The sequence below is a fragment of the Notechis scutatus genome, chromosome 1, assembly GCF_049901735.1.
Source record: "Notechis scutatus isolate UNSWTSFEM ecotype Mainland chromosome 1, rNotScu1.2, whole genome shotgun sequence".
In the NCBI taxonomy this organism is placed as follows: domain Eukaryota; kingdom Metazoa; phylum Chordata; class Lepidosauria; order Squamata; family Elapidae; genus Notechis; species Notechis scutatus.
Window position 1 is genome coordinate 95,002,565 of NC_142009.1, and position 27,809 is coordinate 95,030,373.

At 37.2% G+C, this 27,809-nt stretch overlaps 1 protein-coding gene across 4 annotated transcripts in view; it reads right to left on the reverse strand.

Moving 5' to 3' along the window:
• Window positions 1–1,506: 1,506 nt before the first annotated feature.
• TMEM200A (transmembrane protein 200A) overlaps window positions 1,507–27,809 on the reverse strand; it is a 57,185-nt gene continuing 30,882 nt past the window's right edge. For all 4 annotated transcript variants that reach the window (XM_026666097.2, XM_026666095.2, XM_087971929.1 and 1 more), the window contains exons 3-4: window positions 11,252–11,371; window positions 1,507–6,415 (exon numbers count right to left, since the gene is read on the reverse strand). In XM_026666097.2, the coding sequence (XP_026521882.2) occupies window positions 4,924–6,399 (1,476 nt within the window). In that variant the 5' untranslated portion in view covers window positions 6,400–6,415; window positions 11,252–11,371 and the 3' untranslated portion in view covers window positions 1,507–4,923. The remainder of the gene's footprint in view (window positions 6,416–11,251; window positions 11,372–27,809) is intronic.

The following is a 27,809-nucleotide window of genomic DNA, read 5'->3' on the forward strand; positions in this document are numbered from 1 at the left end:
TTTCTTTATGTATACTGAGAGTATTTACACCAAGACAAATTCCTTGTGTGTTCAATCACACTTGGCCAATAAAGAATTCTATTCTGTTCTGTTCTGTTCTGTTCTATTCTATTCTATTCTATTCTATTCTATTCTATTCTATTCTATTCTATTCTATACTATTCTATTCTATTCTATTCTATTCTATTCTATTCTATTTTCTATTCTATTCTATTCAAAAATAAAAACTGGTGCCAGGACAATTCAATAAAAATACAATATACTTGGAATGGAATGGGAATAGAACAGAACAGAACTGGAAGGGACCTTGGAGGTCTTCTACTCCAGCCCCTTGGTCAAGCAGGAGAACCTATACTATTTCAGATAAGTAGCTGTGTAGTTTCTTCTTTAAAATCTCCAGTGATGGCACAGCCACAATTTCTGGAGTCAAGTCGTTCCACTGGTTAATTGTCCTCATTGTTAGGAAGTTTCTCAGTTCCAGGTTGCTTCTCTCTTGATTAGTTTCCAACCATTGTTCCTTGTCCTGCCCACTGGTGCATTGTAGAATAACTTGACCCCCGTCTTCTTCATGGCAGCCCATCAAATACTGGAATACTGCTATCATGTCACCCCTAATTCTCTTTTTTTCTTTAAGACTAGCCAAATCCTGCAGCCGTTCTTCATGTTTTAGTTTCCAGGCCTTTGATCATCTTAGTTGCTCTTCTCTGAACTTTTTATGAACTACTTATTGGGCTTTACTTTGTTGGATGTATAATTTTACACTTGGAATATACTTTCAGCAGATTTATCAACTTCTGAGACTAGCCTATAGTCCTGGCTTTGGTTTTCCATTCAAATTCAATTCCATTCAAACCAGTTTTAACTGTTCCTACCTTTTAAGGTACCTTAGGATAGAAATATGCATCTGAGTTGTATGGTGACCTAGAGGTGAAGATGCTCACCTCCTACTCAGAAGGTTGAGAGTTCAATCCTGGGCAGTAACAGATGTTTCTCTATCAGGGCACAAAGAGAAAATATCTGCCGTGAACTCTATGTGGGAGTCACAAAAGGCATCCTGCTGATAAACTGCTCCATTCAGTCGCCCTGACTCCACCCCAATAAAAAAGGGATTACAAGAGTACTAAAATAAAGGATTGAAATATACATTATAAAGAGCATCTCCTTCTGATCCACATGTTTTTCTTCTTGGGAATTCTCAGAGATATAATCCAACATAGTCAAAGAGTATCAGACTGGAAAAGAACGTCTAGTTCCTTGAATTAGAAATGAGCACATCAAAAGAATGGGTCAAGCTGAAGAATATGCTATAAGGAAACAGGATACCCTGCCTTGATAGAATTATTTTTAGGAATAAATTTTGCATTATTACTACAAACTACATAGGGAAAGAATAAGCAACAGCAGCATATATCTAAGAGGGAAAAATGTGTCAGTCTTTTCCCTCTATTAATATAACAGTAGAACTACTGAATACTAAGGAAACACACATTTATCATTCATGCAGTGTTATATGTTTTGCTTTTATTTAAAAAAATAGTAAATGTAATAAGAACACTGACCAGAAAGTTATTAAAAGCTTCATAGCAAAATATGGAGTCAATTCTGTTACAATATTTAGGCTTGAAATTCTAATAAGTTAACACTATGCCTCAATTCAAAAGCAAATAATGCTTTAGTCACAAAAAGAGTTTATTATTAGAATACAGAGCTGGACAATCATAGAAAAAATATCTTTCATAGTCAATTAAAGTACAACATTTTGACATTATAAGTATTTTGGGAGAAGCTAGTAAATCAGTTCCTGAGTTATTTATATTACGTCCGACATCGTTTAACCAATTAATACTGTGATCTTGTAGGCAAAATCACAAACAAGGATGGACTACTGCCTATTAAGCAAGAATAGACTTCAGGGTAGCCTTAACTTGATGCTATATAATCTTGGGTTTCTAATCTCAGACAGCACGCACTTTAATTGGCTGGCTGGAAAAAAAAAAAAAGCAGAACACCAAATTGTGAAAGGCTTCTCAGAGAGGCATATACATTTATTTCTAATGAACATTCACCTTACTAATTTAACAATAATTTTCAGTGTCACTCAGTATTGCTCTTTCTGGCATTTCACAATCTGATTTATCACTGCAATTAGTTGTGTTACAGGAAAGAAACATGGTTTACAGGAGCTTCATAATGAATGGTGGTAGGTAGGCATGATGGGTTTATTTTTCATATTCAGAAAAATTACACTGGGCAGCAGGACACCAATTCTGTTATTTAAAAATTTCATCTGGATTGACTGTCTTTATGTTGTTTCTAGGAACACTTGTGTAGGGTGTCTGCATTATAGAAATAATACGTAGGTAGAACCAGTCACACAAATCAGTTGAGGTTCTTATTTAGCTATTTTGAAATTACAATAACAATAAATTAATTTTGGAGTGAGGCAACTGTATTCAACTTGGAAAAATTGAAAGCATTTTTTTAAAAAAATCTGAACGGCAATGACATCCATAGTTTTCCATTGGAAATCATGAAAAGTCAGAGTATACAATTCTCAACACATGAAGCCTACAAAAATTGTAACAATAAAGGAGAATATCTGTAGCTCAGGGTTGAAATGAGGGCTCTTGAGCTTGGTTGATTTCTTGCAGACGTTTCATTAGCCAAATTAGGTAACATCATCAGTGCAACCAAACTCAGAGAGCACAAAATAAGTGTAAAGATATATATGTGGGTATGAGTGAGTCCTATATTACTTTAAACATTGTTTCTGTATTCCAAAAGGAGAAGCTATGTAAACACTTTTAAAATGTAAAATTCCCTTCTCTGGAGTTTAAGCAATATATGGCCCTCATGATAATAAACTCCTATAATATCCAACCAACTTGCTGATCTGAGTTAGAGCTCCATGTCTTCAGTAAACAGACTAATATGGTGGATAGGTGGGATGGGATGGAAAGAGAGGAAGCAGCAAGAAGTAGTGATAAAGCAGGAAGTAATAAACACCTCACTTTTGGTTATTTTTACCAGAACAGATAATGCTTCTTGATAAACTGCCAAATAAAGAATACCTTTGTGTTAAACTGCATCAGAAATAATTTTGGGAATAAAATTGTTCCAATCTCCTTCCATCCAACCCTGGGTGATGAATAACAGAAGTTCTAGTTTTATGTCATTCGATATAATAGATCCAGAATAATGGATCTTCTTCATTCACAAAATAAGAATACGGTATTTTCAGAAAATGTACATACTATTATTTTAATTTTCATATTTCCCCTCATATTTTCCAGAAAATCACAAATATCTAATGTTATTTCATTCGTATCAACATTTTTCCTATATATATAAAAGAAAAATGGGTGCAACCTACCAAAATAAATGGAAAGTAACTGAGTAGGTGATATTTTAACATTCTCCACTCATATGCCTTCCAGATGTGTTAGAACAGCTACTTTCAATGTTGGTTTCACATTCCAATGTATCTAATTGAGAAATGCTATTATTTCAAGTGAGTTTCGCAGGACAATAATTTTGGGTCCTTTGCTTGTAACCTATTTGGCTTAAATCCAATCTGCTATGCAATTCTCCATGCTCAGACTAGATGTATACTTTTGTTTTTTGAATAGCAGCAACTGAGGCAAATCACAATTCTCTCTGGTAGCAGATGAAAGCTTTTATATATAGAAGAGGGGGCAAAACAAAAAACATCCAGAAATTTGTTCTGACTTCACCTTAAGTACCTTTGTTGATTCTATAAATGATACCAAATATGACCTTGGTACTACAGACTTTATATCCATTTTCATCATGAGCCAAAAACATCATTCTTAAACTTGCAGTCGCTGATGGTTCTGAACACTGAAACGTATTTATTCAGCTACAACTGTACCTTTAATTATGAAAAACAAAGCAAAACGAAACATCCTTATGTAGGAACAAAGAAATGACTAAAAAGCAATCTAGATTTCGATCACTCAGGTATGCTGAACAATGATAAGTGGCACAGTAGCTGTAAATTAAGACATTATCATTTCTTAATCTACCACACAATTACCACCTAATGCAATCACTAACCAAATAATATTATGTCAGGGCCATGTTTTCATGAAGCGACTTAACATTAAAGGTTTGGCATTGCAGTGATGAAAAAAAGTAGTACCGTGTTTCTCCGAAAACATGACCCACCCCAATAATAAGCCCAACCCTAATTTTCAGGGAGTGGGCCTAATATTTCACCCCCCCCCAAAAAAAAAGCCGGGGGGGGGGATGGGCGTGGCCAGCAGGAGTGGTGGCATGGGTGCAGGGGGGCAACTGTCTGGCTGCAGCTGCAGCCTGCTGGCCCCTTGGGGCAGCACAAATATAGCTTTTGCCCTTCACTTTCTGGGTGCAGCGCTTCTTGTTGAGCCACTTCCCCGAAGCTGGCAGATCCGCAGCCAGCTGCTTTGCTTTTTCCCTCTTTTGGGGAGGCTCGCAGGAGGCTTTTTGGTGAATGGGAGGAAAATGGGGAGGCAGATTGTGCTGACTGTCATCCATTCCTCAAGCTCAGCACAGACTGAGGGAAGAATGACAGGTAGCAAAATTCCCCTCTTCCATTCGCCAAAAAGCCTCCAAAAAGGTTTGGAATTGAGGCGACAGTGCATTCACAGTGCATCCAGCTCACTGAGTATGGCCTGCTGCACCTCAAAAAAAGTAAGACCACCTCGAAAATAAGCCCAAGTGCTTATTTTCAAGTCTGAAAAAAATAAGACTTGGTCTTATTTTCTGAGAAACATAGGTATTTGCAAACACAAGTCAATTTTAATCGGAAAGAAATATTCAATAAAAACAAGGTTGCACTGAAAAGGAATGAAAGGGAAGGTTTAAAATGTTTATTTTATAAAATAAATACTGTCAAATATATTAACCGTCATCATCTGACCATCAAAATCTTGTTTCTGAAGTTCCACGCTTTAAATTGTTACTCAAAAATTCATCATGCTCAAAACTCAAATTATTGTGAGATCTGGAAATCATCAAGAGTTTTTCTTTATTACTGAAGTCCTTCGCTGTAGTTGGTGGTACGAGAAGTCTGTCCATAGGGTCTTCCTTGTTTTCTAGTTTCATATAACCTTTGCTGTTACTCCGGTCCAGTCGTGGCCAACTTGGATGTTTTCTTTGTTCCACTTGGACAGTGAGAGTAGAAGGACCCCTATCCAAGTCTAGGGACTTTGAATGTGCAGACAAGAAATGCAAAGAGGTGTTGGACCCAAACTGTTTTCTGGCTGCACCAGGTGATAAGAGCTGTCCGGTGCTGGCTCCGAGAGTCATTGAAGATTTGAACTGACTGAAGGAAGAGTCTCCAAATAAATTGTTGCGTGGTAACAAAGCATTGGCAGATCTGTAGCTATCGCTGGTATTCATTAATGGGAGAGCTAAAGAATCCATGGACAAATTTTTAGGTCTGTCTCTACTCCTTGATGAATCCTCAGTGATGTTGTCAATACTTGGCTCATCAATCACACAGTTATTCAGTTTGATTACAGGTAATGTGAAAGCATTAATGGAGGATGACACAATTGATTTCGTTTCGCACTTCAGAGAGCCGCTGCTTCTTTCATCCCTGCCTTTCCCAGAGTGAGGGTAAAGGCCAAAGACTGAAGCAGTGTGTTCCATCAGCAAAGGTGACATAAGATTTGGGATTGATTTCTTGGTCTCATTTCCAGCAAATTCATCCTCTTCATCATTGCTAACCATGTGGAAATTGCTTGCAAAGCCCGAGAAAGGAGCAATTGTATTTGCAGCCAGCCGTGATGCACAAGAGCTTCCACCATGCTTGACTTCATTCTCTCCTGCTAAGCCGGTGTAGGCTCCATGCAGCTGCCTTTGCTCAGTGATTCTCAGAGCATGGATGTCAATTACAGTGGAATAGATGTCCCTCATGTGTATGATTTTTGTCTCCTTGTCCCGGTTTTCATGGAGCATGGCATTTGCACAAATAAAAATAAATATTCCAATTCCCATAGTGAAAGGCCCCAGCATTTTCATTTTATCGGAATGTAAATGCTGCTCAAGGAAGCGCATAATGAATCTGTCTCCTTTTCCCATTAACTGAGTCTCGTTTAGTGACAAGCTGTCTTCGGGCTCTAGGAATGAGTCTTTTGGGGGCCAGTAACCAAGAATAGCCATAGCAATTCCCAGGAAAGAAATCAGCACTCCCAAGACAAGGAAGAATCCGGATGGGGAATATAGCCGGATTTTGCCTCGGACTACAACCACATCTGTCCTTGGCCGACGCTTGGCTGGCTTCTGTTGCTCAGGAGCTGGTGATGTTGTGCGATTCAGATGGTGTTGGGACCTGGCAGAATCTTGCCTTTTTAAGGCAGCCAGTCCTGTTATGACTCCCCCGGTAGCTATCATAATTTTCTATTTTGATCTGAAATTGAAAGCAAAAACAAAAGACTTCAAAAAAGTTACAACAGGCACTAAATATGAAACATTGTACTTCCAACCCTTCAAAACTGTGTAACTCTAACCCGTAATTTAGTACACTCAGAACTCTTCATAATACAAAGACTGAGTGTTTCACATAATATATGCCAAATATATTACAAAACTGCCTTATGTAATTATAAAAAAAATATTTTAGCCAGTGGTGAGATTCATTTTTTTTTACTACCGGTTCTGTGGGTGTGGCTTGGTGGGCATGGCATGGCTTGGTGGGCGTGGCTTGGTGGGTGTGGCAGGGGAAGGTTACTGCAAAATCCCATTCCCTCCCCACCCAACTAACCTGCTTTCCAGCTCCGTTATCCTGTGCAGGGCAACAAAAGAAGACTCAGTCGATCAGTTGGGACTCGGGAGGCAGAGAATAGATGGGGAGTGGGGCCAGTCAGAGGTGGTATTTGCTGGTTCTCCGAACTACTCAAAATTTCCGCTACTGGCTCTCCAGAATTGGTCAGAACCTGCTGAATACCACCTCTGATTTTAGCTGTAAATCAATACAGATAATCCTCAGCATACCACCACAACTGAGTCCAAAATGTATGTTGTTAAGTGAGTTTTGCCCCATTTTATGGCTTTTCTTCCCATATTTGTTAAGTGACTCACTGCAATTGTTGAATTAGTAACACGATTGTTAAGTGAATCTGGCTTCCCCATTGACTTTGCAGGTCAGAAGGTCACAAAAGGGGATCACGTGACTCTGGGACACGGCAACCGTCATAAATGCGAGTCAGTTGTCAAGCACCCGAATGTAAACCATGTAACCATGGGGATGCTACGCTGGGCATAACTGAAAAATAGTCATAGGTCACTTTTTTCAGACTCATTGTAACTTTGAATGGTCGCTAAACAAATTGTTGTAAGTCAAGGATTGCCCGTACATGGACTTCCAGCAGAGCAAAGAAGCAACTAGAACGTCCATAATAAATGAAATGTCAGGTCAATAGTAAAATAGCTTATCTAGCAAAATCAGTAACAAAGAAGAATATGGTTTTTAGATACCGGTTGTGAAAAGAGTTGTAATACTACTTGGTTATTTCATAAGACTCAAGTCATTAAAATACTGATCCTTATTTGCAGAATCATATAGTGCAGGCATTGCTTCATATAAGTTCCTGATTTACCTAACACAAGGGTCTTCAAACTTGGCAAGTTTAAGATTTGTGGACTTCAACTCCCAGAATTCCTGAGCTAACATGACTGGATGTGGAATTCTGGGAGTTGAAGTCCACAAGTCTCAAAGCTGTCAAGTTTGAAGACCCCTGAAGATGGTTGAAACTGTGACTTCACCAACGCCTGAGATGGAAAAAATGACATCTAGATACAAGATTGCCTTTGAGGCATCAGAATAAATTTATTTTATTTTATTTTACCTTTCAATTTGTATTTTACAATAGCATTTGAATGGTGGATTCCATGAATCTAGGCATTGTGCTATTTAAAATTAGGAAATAAGTTTTTATGAGCATTGGAAAACCACTAGGGAATCTCTATTTCATATGAGATGAGACTGCATAGGTATAATAGTGGTACAAAATCAGTGGATGTTCTTTTCTCTTCAGGGATTATTTGCACAAGTAATTAAAGCCAATCCTTCTCACCCAGCAAGGAACAGAAACTTGACTTAGGACTGCCAAGCAATTCCAGTAAACATTAGCTAATTAATCTAATTAAGAACCAGAAGCTGCTTTTTTAAAAAAAGCAACAAGATATCTCTAATTAAAAGGGCTACTTGGAAGAAAAAGCATAATAGCATTGCGGAAATTCATGTTGGAAGACTTGACATTGCATGACATTTAAGAGCAATACTGGCACAAATCAAGCCTGAAGGAAGCAAAAAGCAACACTCCAGAATATGAAGTTATCTGGGTTCTTTGTAAAAAAAAAAATGTTCACTGTGATGAAATGAGTAGTGAGAAACTACCATTTTAAATTACACAGCAGTCCAAGCCCAAACTTTTTTGTTTTAAAAAGCAAAGAAGATTTAGTGAAATGAAAGCATGCTTCATTGATTTATACCAAAGAGAGTGAAAAATGAAAACAAGAACAACCCAATTTGCAAGGGAATGTGAGAAATAGAAAAAGACAGTGAGCAATTGGCATGTTTGGGAAAGGATTTCTATGCTGAAACAACTTTTCAAAACTTGAAACTCTTATCTCTTTGCACAGACATTTATTATATGAAGTACAAAAAGCAGCAGACCTGAGAATTAATAAGATGGGTTGGATTCTATGAAGTGAATAACTCAAAGGACTTTTAAGAAAAAGCTAATGCTGTCTGGAGCAAACACTGCAGATGCTTAGCAACAAGAGAACACTAACACGGAGCCTACAGGGCTCTTGGTAGGCCTGGTGGTACAGCAGGTTGCCATGACCGCAGTAGCACAAGAAGAAGAGGTAATACACTACTGTTGGCCTGCCTCACAGCAGGGGCACAGAATCAGAACTTGGCATATCTGCCTCAGATTTATTGAGACTAAAAACAGAGCTAAGGGTGACACAAATAATCCTAGCACTGCATGGACTCAGGCTAATTCACACTTTAGGTGTGCCACTATATGTCAGGACTGATTACAATACAGACACACAGATAGAGATAGAGATAGAGATAGAGATAGATAGAGATAGAAGATAGAGATAGAGATAGAGATAGAGATAGATAGATAGATAGATAGAGAGATAGATAGATAGAGAGAGAGAGAGAGAGAGAAAGAAAGAAAGAAAGAAAGAAAGAAAGAAAGAAAGAAAGAAAGAAAGAAAGAAAGAAAGAAAGAAAGAAAGAAAGAAAGAAAGAAAGAAAGAAAGAAAGAAAGAGATGAGCAAGGATGGTGATAAATGATCATGCACCTTTGAAAAGGCAAAGACTTTCCTGACAGGCCACCAGCTAGTGTGTACAGCACTGGGTTAGATAGATCTGAAGCACTTTTCCTAATCTGAAGACATGTGATTTTGATAAGTCCATCCTTCTTGCTGTATCCTTTCTTTGGACAAGTCATTCCTACATCTAATCTTCAGAACCCTTGATGGCCAATAGACGGGAGCAAAGAGTTAAGAATTTTCTATATGAATTTGCTGCCATTTCATGGTCATCTGGATTACTTCATCCAAGATATGGTCCTATCATGCCAAAACATAGACCCCAAAAACATTAATGTACACCTCTGACTGAATTCTCCTATGACAAAATCTCATGCTAATCCAGTATTGAATTATTGGAGGAAAGACATCTAATTGAGTCATTCAAAGTAGATTCTGAATTTGCTCTGTCTTCAACCAGTCCGCAAGGAATAAGACCACGTGTATATACCAAAACACAGGAAGCCTTGACACAGGCTAAATTTGTATGGTATCAATTCAGTGATTACAATACAGGGAAAATCTAAAGACTGAGACTATAATTCTGCAAATGCAAGGTATAAGTAAGCCTTGATCCCAATGTATCCAGACCAAGGGCTGCAAGGGATATAGAGGCTAAATCCTATAGGTATGTTTAGTCTAAAGAAGACAAGGCTAAAGGGAGATGTAATATTAGTTTTTTAATACATGACGAGATGTCACAGAGGAAATAGTATAGATTTGTTTTACAAAGCAACCGATCGATGGAAGCTCTACCGTGAGAGATTCAAGCTTGAAATAAGAAGGAATTTCCTGTGTATGAAAGCTGATAAGCAATGGAACAATTTGCCTCCTAAAGTCATATATGCTCAATCAGTTAATGTTTTCAAGGAAAGACTGGATAACCATTTGTCTAGGATGGTATGAGGATCCTGCATTGGTCAATGTAGTCAATGAAATAAACAGGAAAAAGAAGAAAGAATGCCATGACCTACCCTTCTTTGTATTACATAGTGATACCAAAGAAGGAAAGAAGGAAGAAAGGAAAGAGATGGAGTCCAGTGAGATCACATTATTTCAACTCCAATTTATCTATGCCCAGTATAGAATTTCTTATTTCTGTAGCTGAATAAGATGAAAAGGAAGTGATTGCTTGGTTGCCAAAATTCATTAGCAGAAAGATGTTCCTGAAAAGAAACAACTTTCTCTTCCTCCTCCCTCTTTCCTGCATCCAACTGAAAAAGATAAATCTCGGGATAAACAAATCTCAGGATAACTATTTTCTCTGGGGAAACACATTTGCATTGAAAACTGTGTAGTGTGTGTGTGTGTGTGTGTGTGTGTGTGTGTGTGTGTGGGAAAATACCACTCTTTCAGTCCTAGGAAGAAAATAGTGCCAAACCACTTTTGAACACCTTGACAAGGAAATTGAAGAGACTAATCCAGATGGCCTAGAGTCAACACTGACTTGAAGGTACTCACAAAGAGCACAAACTGCAAATAAACTATAATATTCCATCAAAAATACTTTAAGAGGAGGTTAGGAAAGCAAGAAATGTGTGTGACTATGTGTATGCTCTGTATAAATATTGTCATAATAAGGAAGAATGCCTGCCCTGAAAGGATAACCCTTCCTTGCTAGCTAAAGTACTGGATAACTAAAAGGCTTGGGCACCTGTAAGTGGCTGACAGATGATAGATACATCAGATGAGCAAATTTGAGCTGAACATTCTGCTAAGAAGCCCTTCCTTGGCTGCTGCTAGTGACACCATATTACTAGGGCTAATAGAAAATATATTCAAGGAGACCAAACTATAAGCTTGACCCATGACACCTTCTCTTTTTCAACTGAGGCATGTACAATATAAATCATACAAGCCACTGTTCTTTTTCTTTTTCCTAACTCCTGCCACCCTCATTTTTGATGTACTTACCCCCCACACAGGAACTATTAAAAGACCGTCCTTTCAAACATCATTTCTCTTCAGAACCATCTGTGATGGCAATCGCATCTTGTTGCCTGTAGACACTCACTCATCACCGTCCAGCAGTTATCTGTAAGTGAAACACAAATAAAAAACAAAAGGACAACCATTTGTATGAAGCAAAAGCTCTCCTGTGGATTGCCCTAAGCTCCTTGAATCATGACACTTCTATTTTGAGATAAATCTTTCCCCCTCAATCCTGATTTCCACATCCCAATCTAGTATGCTTTTACCAGCAATACAAATCACAATAAAATAAAAAGGGAAGTGGGGGTTGGGATCAGTACACAAAGGCTGAGAATACTTTTTCATCCATCATGACTTTATAAACTAGTTAATCAGAACACCACATTTATTTTCCTTAGATAAGATTAGCAGAAGAATATTCCTTAAGACCCACCTGCCTTTTAATTTGCTTAGAGCATAATTACTTTTTTCTTGTTCTAAAAAGCATTTCAAGTTTCAAGAGGTACAGCATTCACAATCAAATCAGCTGAGGAGAAGCAAAGAGAATAACACAATACAGTAGCTTAAAGGCAATTATAATTGCTCTCTTCCCAAGCAGGAATGCCAGTGCCAAAAGATATGCACGGTGTATAATACCAAGCTTTTTAGGAATATGGATGTGAATACTATTACAGCAATGTAAATGAAATTAAATGTTAATTAAATGCTGCTCTTTAACCCTTCCCATCTCAAGATTTTTTCCCTTTTCTTTTTTGTTCTGCACAACATATTTTCTAAGACTGATGTATAATTGAAACCAGAGGCTTTTCTTTTGGGACGGATGAATAAACAGCTGGGAAAAAAAGTCATGGAACTTTGTTTTATATATAGGATAACTGCAGTGATATTATTAAATTCTCAAAAGCGGAAAGGTCCAGTACTGCCCAAAATGGAGGAATGGATGATGAAGATGATGGGACTTGCAAAGACGGCTAAACTGACTTCTTTGATTAAAGAAAAGACAACTTCTTCATTTGTTGATGACTGAAAACGCCTTAAGGACTTTTGCATGAAAAGGAAAAAAATGAGCTTTTGGTGTGTGTGTTGATGATTAGAAGACATGAATAATAGGAAAAAGGAGAGCTTTTTTGTAACCACAGAGTAAGAAATAATTTGGTAATCATACTTATAGTACATTTGCTACAGAGGAAATAAGAAACCTTTTCTATTTCTTTTTTCTTGTCTTTTTTGCACTTTTTCTCCCTTTCCCTTTTATTTATTTACCTTGCATTCGTTTTGGTTATTTTTTAATCTTCTTTTAAAAACTTTTAATAAAATTTATAAAAATAAATAACACATTTGCAAAGGCAAATAAATTCTTTACCTTTGATAGATAGGCATACCTGTAGAGCAATAAAAATACTTTTAGGTGGTAGGTTAAAGTCAGATCTAGCTCAAGGAAATTATGTGTTATGCATGGTTATCAAAATCAAATGATGCTCAGCATAACTATTTCTCTTCTAATTCTACTATTATTCACTAAATCCCATTGAATGATTAGTCTGCATAATTAAAACTCATCATTTTCACTGTTTAGTGCTTTACCTCTCTTAGTATCTTCCTTCAACCTCAATTGTTAATCCCATACACATATCATCTTCTGTATAATAAACTTGTCATCACCAGCTCAACATTTGAATGGAGGAGACATATCTAATGTTAATACCTTATGCATGAATCCTGTATACTAGATAGAGACAGAGATATCAGCCTTCCCAATGTAATATCTTCCAGCTGTTTTGGACAATAGCTACTTTCATTCTGAATCTGAGGACTGCCAAATTATGGATTTATAATATGACACACTTGTAAGTTGAGGAAGAAAACGTGTATGGTTCCAACTAAGAAATACAGATGTTCAGGGAAGCAAAAGGGTAGAATGGAAAAATGTAGAAATATAAACTGAAACCTATAAGAGGGCCATAATTACATAAAAATTACATATTTATATTCTTTTTTCTAAAGATTGAACATGTCAGACATATTCTTATTCTGGTTTTTATTATTCTCAGTTTAATTTTACCAGGTGGCTTATGTTGAAAGTTGATGGTTTTTTAAGGTTACAGAATATGGGTAAATTGAGATACGAGTGAACACTCAAGACTGCAAATATACCAGTATTTTTCCTTTATGAATAAATTAAATAATCCATGAATTTAAACAGTAAAAATATATTAGTCAAATTGTGCATTATTACATTGGATTGTTCATTATCTGTCATGAAATCAAGTTTATTTAATCCAGTATTCTGTTTCCATATAGGTGACTAGAAATACACACTTCTACTGTACTAGTATTTCTAAGCAAGCACTGCTAAAAGACATAATCTATTGGCATCAAGACTACTAACTGGTAGTTTTTTCCTCGGTGTTAAGTTTATTACAGCAAAATCTACACTCTGAATGATAGATATGCTGATATGATTCTTTGGTCTCTTTTTTCCAATCAACTTAATTAGAAGATGGCTATGAGAATCAGGGCCTCCATTGTGATTCCCGAATCACAGGTAGTCTTCAACTTTACAAACACAATTGAGACTAAAAATTATGTCACTAAGCGAGACAGTTGTTAAGTGAATTTTGCCCCATTTTATGACTTTTCATGACACAGAATCACTGCAATTCTTAAATTAGTAACACGGTTTTTAAGTGAATCTGGCTTCTGCGGTGACTTTGCTTGTTGGAAGGTTGCAAAAGGGGATCACATGACCCCGGGACAACGTAACTGTAATAAATACATGCCAGTTGCCAAGCAACCCAATTCTGATCACGTGACCATATGGATACTGCAAGGGTCGTTAAGTGTGAAAAATGGTGATAAGTCACTTTTTTTCAGTGCCGTTGTAACTTTCAACGGTCACTAAATGAACTCTTGCAATACTTTTCTAAGTATTTTTTGGAATCTGAGATGTGAAGCATGCAAAACTTGTAGTGTAAAGCTTTGATGATAGGATTAAGGTTTAAAAAACATCTCCAGAAAAGGCTAAGGAGAAAAAAAAACAGCAGTCCTGCTCCCTGCCCCCGCTACTCATGTGGCCCTTAAATCCTCCCAGATGTATTACATGTAGCCCATTGAAAGGTTTTACTCTTGAGTTTGAAAACTTCAGTTTGACAGTTTTATTTTCAACAGATCAAAAAGGCTCAAATGATGACCTCATCAAGGAAAATCCAGGAGAAATTCTTGCTTTAATAAATCCCTCCATAAGGATTCTGCTTTGTTCCATAAGCAGAAATTATTTCAACTTTGAGGGCTGCAAATGAATCTACCAAACCAGATATCAGGAAATGCATACTCACAATAAACTATCTGGAGATTATCAAGAGCGCAGATGTGACAAGGGAACAGAATGCTTACTCCCAGGCTAGTAGAAGCCCTTGAAAAGCAACAGATGACTTTTGCGATACAAATGATCTATTTCTCATCTAAATTATTTTGAGTCTCGCTGGGGACCTCTTTTGGTAGATGATGGGGACTGGACAATGAACTAAAATTAATTTAATTTCACTTATTAAATGTCATAAAATAAAATAAAATTAACCTAATTACTTTCAAGCCAGGTTTGTGTGCGTGAGGATGTATAATTTATTTAGTTATATCCTGCCTTACTAGTTTTACAAATAACTCAAGGCAGCAAACATATCCAACACACCTTCCTTCTTCTATTTTTCCTACAACAAACACCTTGTGAGGTAACTTGAGTTGAGAGAGAAGTCTGACTGACTCAAGGTCACCCAGCTGGTTTTCATGGCCGTGGTGGGACCAGAACTCACAGCCTCCCACTTTCTAGCCTGTCTTAACCACTAGACCCATGATGGTGAACCTATGGCATGCGTGCCAAAAGTGGCATGCAGAGCCATCTCTGCAGGCTTGCAAGCTGTTGCCCCAGCTCAGTTCCTTTGCACATGTGCGCATGCTTCCCGCCAGCCAAGTGATTTTCGGGTATCTGCCGTGCATACATGGGGGGGGCATGGGGACATGTGTGCGCATGCGCAGGTGGAGCGCGGGAAGGGGTCGCGCATGCATTGCATTATGGGTGCAGGCACGCGTACACATTGTCACATGCATATGTGCTCACTTTTGGCACGCGACAACACAAAGGTTAGCCATCACTGCACACTAAACAATTTATCCTCTTTCTTATTAAATACAAAAAATTAAAAACTAATATTCAAAAAGCAACAGCCCCCCCAAGGTATCTAGGAGAGTACTCTAACTTTTTTGACTATTTTATAAAATCCTGAGACTTCATGTTGTATATATCTAATCCATCCTTTAAATTCTCCACTTAATCTTCCCCTCACAGAAGGGCAGGAGGCTTACAGGATCAACCCTTTTTCCCCCTACAAGCTTCAAGGCATGAAGCCAGAAATAAATCAGCAGATTTGAAATCATGGTTTAAAATGGATCTAAGTATAAAGTTAAAAATTAAGGCTGCATACAAGTTGAAGTGAGTTGGATTTTCTTCAAGTAAAACGTACATAGGACAGAACTGTACAACTAATTTTATTTGTAAGTAAATCCTGTTGTACACTTATTTCCGTTGGTTTTCACAAACCACTAGGAAAAGCTTCAAGCCAAATTTATTTATGTTCAGGGAAGAAACATTGAAACAATATTGTGAAATACCAATGGTCTCTTACCCTACACACCATCAGGTCACAGATTCATTTTCAGTTTTCGCGGGTACTTACATTTATGGTATTCAGCTTTGTTCGGGTATTTTCCCACGTCATTGTAGTTGTGCTTTTAAAGTTGTAGCAACATTTTGGCAGAATCTCATCTGTCATCATCAGGCTTCTGACGGACACAATACAGAAGCCTGATGATGGCAGATGACATTCTGCCAAAACGTTGCTACAACTTTAAAAGCACAACTACAATGACGTGGGAAAATACCTGAACAAAGCTGAATACCATACACACACAAACACACACACACACACACACACACACACATATTTCTGCAAAGCGCAATATGGTGTTCTATTTCTTTTTCATTTTCAAAGCAATTTTCTGAGGCGATATTTTCAATAACATAAGTTATGTTTACAGTTGTGAGTTTGACTGACTTCAAAGCTGCGAATTGATATGGGCAAGCAGTGCTCATAAGAAAAATGCTGTGGCCAAATTAGACATGCTTTTCCTGATACCATAGATGTTAACCTATATCGCCTGTGCTGTCTGAATAGGCAAATCCTGTTTCTGGAAATGTAACCAGGCAGGAGAAAAGCTTCCCTGCTGGCTGCTTTGAATACATTCCTCTACTGCTTTTTGCTCTTGAAGAGTTCTATGTGAGAAGCACTGAAGCAGGCATGCACTTTCACATTTCTTTAATCTTCCCTCCCTGCAAATAAGTGAAACTTTTCTCAAAAGGCAGAAAAATAGATCCTTTCAGCTCTTAAACCTTCTTTCTCCATCAAGAGGTCCAAAGTAAAGCATATTGAACTGGATATTGAAAGAATTATACATAAACCCTGCACTCCCCATCTATGCTTTAAATTATATCCGCTTTTTTACTTAAAGTATCCTCATAGAACCTACTGTCCTAGTAGCTTCAGTACTTTAGTATTATTCAGTATTTTACTGAATCAATATACTGGAAGTAAAAGAGAGGAAAACTGTATCAAGAAGTGCAGAGATAGAATGCAACCTTCTGTTGTATTACTAATTTAAAGTTGCAGGATTGGTTTAATCAAAGACAATTGAGACATTAGAACAGTTTTTCTTGACCTTGGCAACTTTTAAAATGCGTGGACTTCAACTCCCAGAATTTTGGGAGAATGCTGACTGTGGAATTCTGGAAAATGAAGTCCATACTTCTTAAGATTTGAAAACCATTGCATCAGAGGTGGTATTCAGCAGGTTTTGACCAGTTCTGGAGAACCAGTAGCGGAAATTTTGAGTAGTTCGGAGAACCAGCAAATACCACCTCTGATTGGCCCCGCCCCCATCTATTCTCTGCCTCCCGAGTCCCAGCTGATCAACTGGGTCTTCTTTTGTTGCCCTGCACAGGAGAACAGAGCTGGAAAGCAGGTTAGTGGTGGGGAGGGAATGGGATTTTGCAGTATCCTTCGCCTGGAGTGGGGTGTGAATGGAGATTTTACAGTATCTTTCCCCACCCACCAAGCCACACCACGCCACACCATGCCCACCAAGCCACGCCCACAGAACCGGTAGTAAAAAAATTTGAATCCTACGACTGTATTACATTATAAGGAACTCATTCCCCCGATATATTTCCCCACCATTTCTACATCTGCATACACTGCATGGTTCTGCATGAATATGGGAGACTTTAAAAATGTTGCCCATTGTGAAATTACAAGCTTCAGAAGTCTTATCTTAGCTTGTAGTAAAAACAATCTGAAAATGTAAACATGATATTTTATGTAAGGACAAGATAGCCTGAGGAAAAGTAAATATTTTGAAAAAGATTTGCTCTGTGACTAACTGCTTTCATGATGCCACTGTTAAGTCTTGAAACACGTGGTTGGATTATCACTGGGCAGCTATTTGCCTGTAACAAGTATATCTAATGTACAAAGAAGAGTTGCCTCAAACTGTAAGAAGGCTGCATGTTAAATAAACAAACAAACAAACAAACAAATAAATAAATAAATAAATAAGTCAGTCAGTCAAATGAAGCCTTATTTTACTATTCAATGAAAAGAATCTAGAGCAGTGGCGGCTAACCTTTTTGGGCTCTTGTGCCAAAAATTGCACGCGCATTATTGCGTGTGTACTCGTGTGCCAGCACCCAAAATGCAATGTTCGTCTTCTCCACGCCCCCTGCACATGCACACGCAATCCCCACCCCACCCCCTTACCTGCACTGTGCCTCACAGCTGATTTTTCGGCTGGTTTGAGGCCTTTTTCGGACTCTCAGAGGCTTGGAAAAAGCCTCTACAAGCCTTTTCAGGCCGAATAATAGGCCCGTTTCATCACTTCCAGTATTACAGGAAGTGATGAAACGGGCCTATTTGACCTGAAAAGCCTTGCAAAGGTTTTTTCCAAGCCTCTGGGAGGCCGAAAAAGGCCTCAAACCAGCCGAAAAATCAGCTGTGAGGCGCACGTATGCACAGTGAGGTAAGTTTGCCTACGGCTCACATGCCAACACAAATGGCTCTGCATGCCACTTGTGGCACACATGCCATAGGTTCGCCATTATGGACCTAGAGCATGGCCAGAAGGTAATAGTAAGGTAGATTTTTCCTGTCCCTTTGCTGCAATCTAGTAGTTGTCTGGATTTTGGGAGCTTAAAATTAGTAACCATAACTATATAAACAGGATAGAGCCTAGCTTTACTCTGCACCCTTTATAAAAACAACAGCTGAAACAATATGGCAGATCTTTTAATAAGCCTTGTAACCACAGGCCCTTGTTGGACTATTATGGAACATCTAATGCTTTAAAACTGTCAGCCGACTGATGCATTTTCCACTAGGCAAAGGTTAATGTTTGCCATGTATAAATCTGATCTATTTGTGTTATTAATTTTGATGGTTTCTACATTTTCAAGAAAAGTTGTCAGCAGGGCAGGAGGGACGATGAAACTCTACTGTAACATGGCAGCATAGCATGTTCCCCAATCAACCTTCTGAATATTATTCAGCTCTTTATCAAAGTAAGAGCATGCAAGGATAAATTTAAATTGAGCACATCTGCAAATAGTTTGGCGTGAAATCCACTGCCTTGTTAAGGTCCATATCTTCTGTCTGAACTTCTGCTCTGGTGGGGAGAATAGCACACCAAATAAGGAGCCTAATATTTTCTTATGAAACACTTGCCATAATAAAGATTTTAATAACAGATAAAAAAATTAATATGTACAGCTGCACTGCTTTTCTGCAACAGTTGTCAAATAACAATTTTCATCTTGTTTACAGAGATGCCAATACCAGTTTGTGCCAAGGACGCCTCATATTTATTCCCTTTTGGAGTAAGCAATGATATGCAAAGCAAAGAGAATAGGCCAGGGAAATTTAATACATGAGATAAGAAAAGAAAAAGAAAAAAGAAATCTGCTTTACATCAAAACAATTTATGTCTCTCCATACTTCTTTGTCTTTGCAAAGCATCCACCATATCCAGACTACTTCCCAAATTGTCATTTGTCCTTTTAAACTTCTCACTTATCTCTTTTGAAAATCTCATCAACTCATTGAACTTCAACCTTTTTTGCTCTTCTTATTCTTGGCTGATTGATTCTGTCTTTACATAATGCCACTTTCCATTTAGCAGCTAACTTGTTTAGCAACTGTTCACAAAGGCAATTGCAATTTAAAAAAAATCATTTACAAGCACTTAACATCCAAATTTCTGCACTTAACAATGGCAACAACCACAGTCTCCATGGTCTGTCTGTCTCTCTCACATGTTTGCTTAATAATCATTTCATTTAACAACCATTTTGGAATGGACTGTTGGTTACTAAATGAGAAGAGGATGTCATAGTTTTGCAACTCAGATCTCATTCATTCATTCCCTCTCTAGATGACCAAGCTGAACATACTTCTTTTACACTGGTTATTACTTTTCTATTTAATTCACATGCATTTCACAGCCTTTTTTTAAAAAAAACTTTTATTTTTGTCTTACACTTCTTTAATGTCTATGGAGATTCTCACTCATCCAGGTCATGGTTGTCCCAAAGATGCTTTTCCAAGAGGTAACTGGACTTTCTTTCTTTCTTTTTTTTGAAGATGTTTCGCTTCTAATCCAAGAAACTTTCTCAGCTCAGAGCTGAAGAAGCTTCTTGGATGACAAGCGAAGCATCTTCAAAGAAAAATTGGAAAGTCCAGCTGCATCTTGAAAAAGCACCTTTGGTACACTTCTTTAAGTATCCCCTGCTCACTCCATTCAATTTACTTGTATATTTCTCCTGATATACCCACCACTCACTTCCATCTAATAAGGTACAGACATTTTTTTTTGGACAAACATTAATTCCTCACAACTGACCACCACATAAGAATGTCTTAAAGATAAATGAGATAAATATTTTTAAGAACCATAACTTATTTATACTATTTAGTATTATACATTTTAATACTGGTAGCACTTGAAAGCTATTCAGAACAAGGCAAAAGTATACATGATACCCATCATTCACCAAAACCAATCAACTAAATTGCTTGATGACACACCTCTAAAAAGCTTTGATGATTCAATGTAATCAAAGCAGCCAGGTACATATATGGAATAAACAATATCCCTGGATGATTTGCATTTTATAACATTGGTCCATTGTACTTTGTAACAAACTGAATAAATTGATAAAAACTGACAAAATAAAGCAAGATGGATTAAATTGAATGGTTTTACTATCATGAATAATGGTGCTCCAAGCAGTTTTTGAACATATAAATTCTTGCAGAATAGATGGAATTCTACTGAAATAAATAGTAGAAATCTACCTGTTGTAAATTATTATAAAGTAATGAATGGAAACTCATCAAAGAGAGATCTAGGCCTAGAATTAAGAAGAAATTTCCTGACAGCAAGAACAATTAATCAGTGGGATGGCTTGACTCCAGAAATTATGGGAACTCCATCATTGCAGGTTTTAAAGAAATTGGATAAATATTTGTGCAGAATGGTATAAGATCTCTTGCTTGGGCAGGAGGGTTGAACTAGAAGACTTCAAAACTTTCAAGGTTCCTTCTCACTCTGTTATCCTTATTCTGTAAACAAGGCTTTTATGCAAGTTTGGTAACTTCTGAAGTTCTTATAGTCCTACATAAGAGTTTAGTTGGTTTGGCTGCTTGGAGTTAAGTGTTCTAAACTGTGTGTTACACGGTTAACGAAAATATAATATTGTTTTTACTTAACACTCGCAGCATTGCTATTTTTTAGCACCCATTGAGCTCTCTCCATTGTGATCCCTGAGGAATCATTTTCTCCATATTCATGATTTTTTGCCTTTTGTCTCTGCTTCTCTAGAATGTCAAGTCTTGCACAATCTTTCATTAAACAAGACAGTGTCTACTTTGCTGTAGGCAGGGCTCTGGACATAGGCAGACAATTTTTGCTCAGAGGAAGATGCACAGCAACAAAATCTAATCATTAATCTTTTCACTGGCCTTTGTGTTCTGCACTGAATAAATCCCTAAAAATAAATGCCAAGTAAACAAACTGTAAAGAAGCAGTAATTCTGGTCCTTTATATTTCAGCAAACGGGATTTTCTTACATTTATGTTTAACGTGCTCTTAAGCAGAGATTATTGGATAGCTAAAATAATAAAATAAACAGTGTGTGCACAAGATCAAAATACAGTTCAAAATACAAGATCAAAATACAGTTGCCCTTTCACATTGAGCATGTAGAGCCTTTTACATTTGGCTGCTTGCATTTATGAACTGTGGTTTCAACAAATCACCAACAACTGGGCAGCTGTGGTAGCAGAGATGGTACAGAAGGTATGTTATAGAGGCAGACCAATCTAACATGGCTTCGAAGGTTGCTAATTCATAGCAGCTACCCATCCTTACATTACTACCATCATTTCATTCCTAAAGCTACCAGCCGGATGCTTGTCATTAAGGGGTTGCCTGGTTACCATAGCTGAGTAGAAAATGCCCCTAGGGTATCCTGATTTAAAGCTAATTGCCCAGCTGTAAAGTTAACCCTTTTTAACAACATCACATTAACCACATTAACAATATCATAATTTTAAAATTGTCAGTACAGTGTTGTTTGACTTTCAGCAGTTATTCAACTATGAACTATGATGCTAGTACCAGCCCTCTCTGATTATTGCTGACTATTAATCTGATACCTCTTCTTTCACTTCCGGATCAATAAATTAAGGCAATAATAACCAAAGAATGCAAGTTTTTTTTCCCTTTGGGAGGAGTGATTGTACCCTTCTAGTTACCTTTTCCTTGTCCTAAGGCTGTCACAAAGAAAGTAATTAGAGTGAACACTAATAGCTGTTCCCTTTGCTGCACTTGTCTTAAGAGAAAATAACCTGGAAACAGCTTGGTAATGTTTTCTTAGGTTTACCGAAGCCTGAATATTGTTCTTTGTTGAATTAACTGATGGGCAGAGAATAAGTTTTTTCATCTGGTGAGCAGATTATGAAATCTGTCAAAGTCTAATTTAAATGAAATCTCATAACTACATGCTGAAAAGCAACACCACCCTTAACTGAATCACAAAACAAAGAACCGCAAGTCTAAAGGACTGATATCTGTGCTTATATGTTTTGCAGGTTCTTTCTGAAATAAATTCTCACTCTCCCTGTGGCACATTCTGGTCTACAGTAAACAGAAACACAAATGGAACTTTTAGTCATTTTGGAAAAATAAATTACAGTCCTTGTATTTTTTCCAGAATCCTTGCCAAATCTAAGCAAATGGCCAGACCACATTTAAGCAGGCAAAAGCTTTGAGAGAGCACAAAAAGAATGGCTCCTAGAATTTTTCTCTTTCACAAAATTAAAAGGAAACATAAAACTCCTGGTTTACTACAAGAAATCCACTCACTAAAAGATAAACCATACATGGACTCCTTGATTCTTCTACTTTATCCTAAAGAAGGTGTTTGCTGTTATAAACTCCCCACCATCACTCAGGTGAGATGGTGGTGTAGTTTAATTTAATTAACGTGTGTGTGTGTGTGTGTGTGTGTGTGTGAGAGAGAGAGAGAGAGAGAGAGAGAGATGCATCATCATAAAATCTCCAGAACAGTAAGCCTACAAACTTGAAATTTGCCATGTATGTTCCTCTTGGCTTCCAAGTGCTCACTAAGAGTAGAAGACTTCTAATTGTAGAAGACCAAAAAATATTTGAATCCCACCACTGCATCAGAGCATTAGTATTTCATATATTAACACGCTCTGATGCTAAGGAGTTCTACTTCCCTCCCCACCTAAAAAGAAATCTCCTCCAAATTCAAAACACAAGTAGAGGAGTTTCAGTTTCAGTTTCAGAGCACCAAGCAGCTTTAGTACAGAACAGTTGAGCTAAGCCACGCCCAGGCTCCTTGCTGTCTCCTTCCTGCTCACACATCAACTACTGTTTCAGTTTTCAAGCAGCCCTCAACTCGCTCACACACTGACAGGATGCTAGCCAGATGAATACCGATGGATTCTGGTAGGCAGAGGCAGAATTTTTTCCCCTTATTTTCCTCCACAAAAACTAAGCCCGATCACATAGTTTTGCAGCGAAGCACAGGTATGCAGCTAGTAAATAAATAAAGCCTCCTCTCAATATATAAAATATAACATGCAATATATGCTTTTGTTGATACATTTTTCTTATGTTTTTTGAAAATTACTACAACAGGTTGCTCCAGACCAAAGATTGTAGAAGACCATAACTACATTATCAGAAGAAGAAAGAGAAGATAACTGGAACAGAATTGGAATGAAAGATATAGCACAGTTGGCTGATGACGATTGGGGGGGGGTTGGGTTTCAAATGCCAAATTCCAGAAGGACTCGAATGATTTACAAAAGACTAAGGTTTGAAACAGCCCCAGTGCACCCAACCACCTGCTCCAATCAACACTTGTCCATCATTGGCAGAAATGTGAAGTGAATGGCTATTATCTGAAAATGTAAATAGTTCATCTCAAGGATTATTTTCCTGTTTCATTTATTAAAGAGTCTTTAAGGTCACTCTATGTTTTCTCTCCTTTTAATGTAGTCATTTCTTGCTCTGCTTGGGCACTGTCTGGTCTGTTGAAAGCCTAAGGAAATGATTTGGAAAACATCACCAGATGCTAATTTTTTAGTTATCTGGGGGAAAAATACCCAACTCTTATGTACTTTTTTCCATAAAAGCAACATCAACAAAAAAGAAACCTGTGATTTAGAGTTTTGATGATTAGACAGAATAGATTATAGAAAGAAGAGTACTATAATGTAACTTTAGAGAGAGATGTCAAAATACTGTATATTTGTATTTATAACTGCTACGAATATCCAAAGCCACTTCTTTGCATTTTCCTTTTCTATTTTCCTTTATCTTTTTTTCATTTTCATGCACTTTTTCCTTTTGAGTACTTTTTCTTTTCCTTCCTTACTGTCTATTAATTTATGTTAGCTTTTACCTTGTTTAAAAGTTTAATAAAAATTACAACTTAAAAAAATAGAAGCGGTTCTCCTGTTGGTGATACAGTCATGAAGAGACTCAAAAGTTTTCAATCTAACAATCTGGACTGTAGGGATAAAAGTAATATGATTACTAAAATGTCTGTAAGTTTATCTCTTTCAACAAATCTTGTAAAAGTCAACACTGTGGGAATCTTTTTTTTTTTTTTAAACAAATTTTATTCAGTTTTTCACATTAAAAACAAAAATATCTTTTTAGTGGACAACATATTTCTGGGTCATCACCTTTACATACAAATATGACAGAAATTATACGTTTGTATATGCATACTTAATTATATTATTACCTTTTCCATTCCAAATTTTCAGTGAGAGAAACAAACACATTAATTCTAGCCTCTTTCATTAATCTCAATCGAAACATCTTTTTGTTTCATTTCAATTATTTCAAATATAATCCTTTAATATTTATTTTAAAAATAAAGATAAACAATATGTGTTTGCCTAATAATAATAATGATAATAATAAAAAAATTACCAATGTCTCTCCTTGCTTTTAATAGTCTATATTAACTTATCAATTTAGTTGGTTCTTTAGTCTGTCATATTCCCCTTCCATTACACATTATTTTTATAAATTCTATGTTAATACAAATTTTAACACTAAAAAAACAACAAGTATAGGTTTCCCCCCTTTTACTGTTTTGAGTGTGACACCTCAATGATTAAAATATACCTTTATTCCCTCATCTTGATTCCCAATAAACCATTATTTTTAAGAAGTTACAATAATAATCATTACATCTTTTCATTTGGATTCCGCAGCATATTTTCCCCGCTTGATTTTTAATAAGAGTTATCAGTATCTATATTACCCTATTTTCTAAATGTTTTTAATTGCAGAAATATTCTTATTACCCCTTGTCACCCTGCAGAATCCTCTTTTTAATTCATCAAACATTATCTCTGAAAAAACAATTTTTCAACATTTCACTATTTCCGTATTTCTTTATTTCATGCACCTGTTTCTTACTGCTTTTCCTCCCCCTCTTTTCACCATATCTTTTCTCATTCCAGTTTATATCCCTCTCTTTCTTAATATCTTCATTTCCCCTTTTCTGCTGGGTCTTTCTGCCTTTCCTGACTTCACACTTTTGATTGCCTTCTTAAATTTCAACTTTTTAACCTTCCTTCTTTCTCCACTTCTTTGTAGTGTTCTTTGTGTTAATTGTCTATTTAAAATGTCTGCTCCTTGAATCGACTCCTCCTCTGAAGCTCTTTCTTCTTGTTCTTCAATCGCCATTTCCATTTTTTCTAACACAGAGCAAAGTGATTCCCTCTTTCCTGTAGTAATTCTCTCATAGTTTTAAGTTCCATTTTTAATTCCCGAAGAGATATCATCATTACATACTCTTATATTTTATGATTGTTAAAGTCCACACAAAAAAACAACACTTTTACTTTCCTTCTTTCTTCTTTCAATTTTCTAAAGTTCTCAGTTATTCCAGCCGAGGGTCTATACCAAAAACATCAATCAATCCCAGTCAGTCTTTCCTTGCTTTTTTCTTTATTCTGGTTCTGCTTTCACTTTCTAAGATTCTTACTTTGTTTCAATATTTCTTTAATATTATATCCACACAAGTTCATTCAGAAACAGGATGCTTTCCCTTTTGTTTGAGCTCAAGTTTTTGTCAAAAGGTGGCACTCTCCATTATGTCTTCACCTTTTCCCCCTATTTTTTTTATTTAGGGTTTTTCGAACCTCAATATTCCAGCACAGTCCAGTCTCCAATTTGTAAACTTTATTATTTTTTGACAATCTTAAGTCCAGCTTTATTTTATGCCTGGTTATTCCCAAAATATTTTAGTCCAATTTAATTAAAACTTTAGTTCCAGCTTCTTCCTTTCCCGGTTCGAAGCCCCGCTTAGCTGTCAAAAATATTTTCTTTTTCCCCCCCTGTCCCTTTGTAATTTCGCCGCTCACTTTTCTTTTCTTAAAAATTCCATGTTACCTTTATCCCGGGGTACTTTTGTTTAGTTGTATTGCCCAGTTGTCCCGGTTCAGATGTTATCCACCTCTTTCTTCCCTCCTGCACAAATCTTAATCCAGCTGAGTCCTCCTCTTCGGGGTGGCCATTTTAAACCACCGCTGCAGTCGTCTTCGGTGGGAAAAAGACCAAGCCCGGGGGGGGGGAGATGCGGCTCCCTTCAACCTGGCTTGCGGCTTCCCCTTACTCCACCGCCCCTCCAAGGCAGCTTCAGCCCCTAATTGTAATGATCAGGGCTCTCCAACGAAAGAGCACGGACCATAGCCACAGAGAGTCGCGATCTACGGTCCGTCAGCGAGGAGGCTCTGCCTTCTTCCCAACACTGTGGGAATCTTGTCTTTGATGAGAGGGCAAGAATAGCCTGACAGCTACATTCTTCGCAAGTGTCTTTTTCTTTATAAATACGTTATATTATGTCTTTCAATTATCCTCATTTTTTGGAGAAATTGTTCCTTTATACATATTTCTTTTCATCTACAACTCTTTTCAACTAAGTCCACCAATGTCCATTTTAATTCTTCCTGTTGCTATAACTCCATATGCTTCTGTGGCACTTTGTAATTTAATTATTTTCATCCTGTCCCAAATATATCAATTTTTTAATGTCTGTTTTTTCCATGCTTTTTCTTCCTGAATATTCTACATGACAAGAATGGTATAGGGGTCATTTACACAAACAAACGTATTACAGATTGCCCTTGCTTAGCAGCTGTCTCATTTTGTAACCAGTGCAGTTATGATGGTGATGAAAAAGAAACTTTACAATCAATCCTTCCATTTATAACCCTCCCAGGTCTATAAAGCAAAGGAAAGCTGAAGTAAGATCATAAGCACAATCTCAGTTTCACTTAGCAACCACTTCACTAAATGACTAAATTGCTGGTCCCAATTGTGGTCACTAAATGATAACTGTATTGCTAATTCTTCTGTATCTCCAAAAGCAATGTAAGACCAATGATTAGGCCTTATAGATCTACCAGAAAGGTAAGTGACCGATCTGTGATGGGATGTGGGGAGGATAGTGTGGGACCAGTGATGTGGGAAGCAAACTCAAGGTCTGTGGGGACACAGTGGGGAAGGATTGGAGTATAGATAGATGGAGAGGCACTGTAGCATCCCTGGGAGTGATCATAAATACAGGTGGATCGCCAAAGGCTCAGATTTTGTTCACATTACTGCAGGGATGATAACTTTGGGAAAGTTCAGCATTTTTGTAATTTCAAAAGTTGCTGAATGGTCATAAATTGAGGACTACCTATATGTTATCTTCACCCTGTGGCTACAATCTTTACAAATGCATTTGCTTGTCAATTCATCAAGCTGTACTGTGACAAGGATGACCCTTGTCTTCTTTAATCTTTCATTGGATTCTTGAGCCCTGGACTTCATAAGACAGT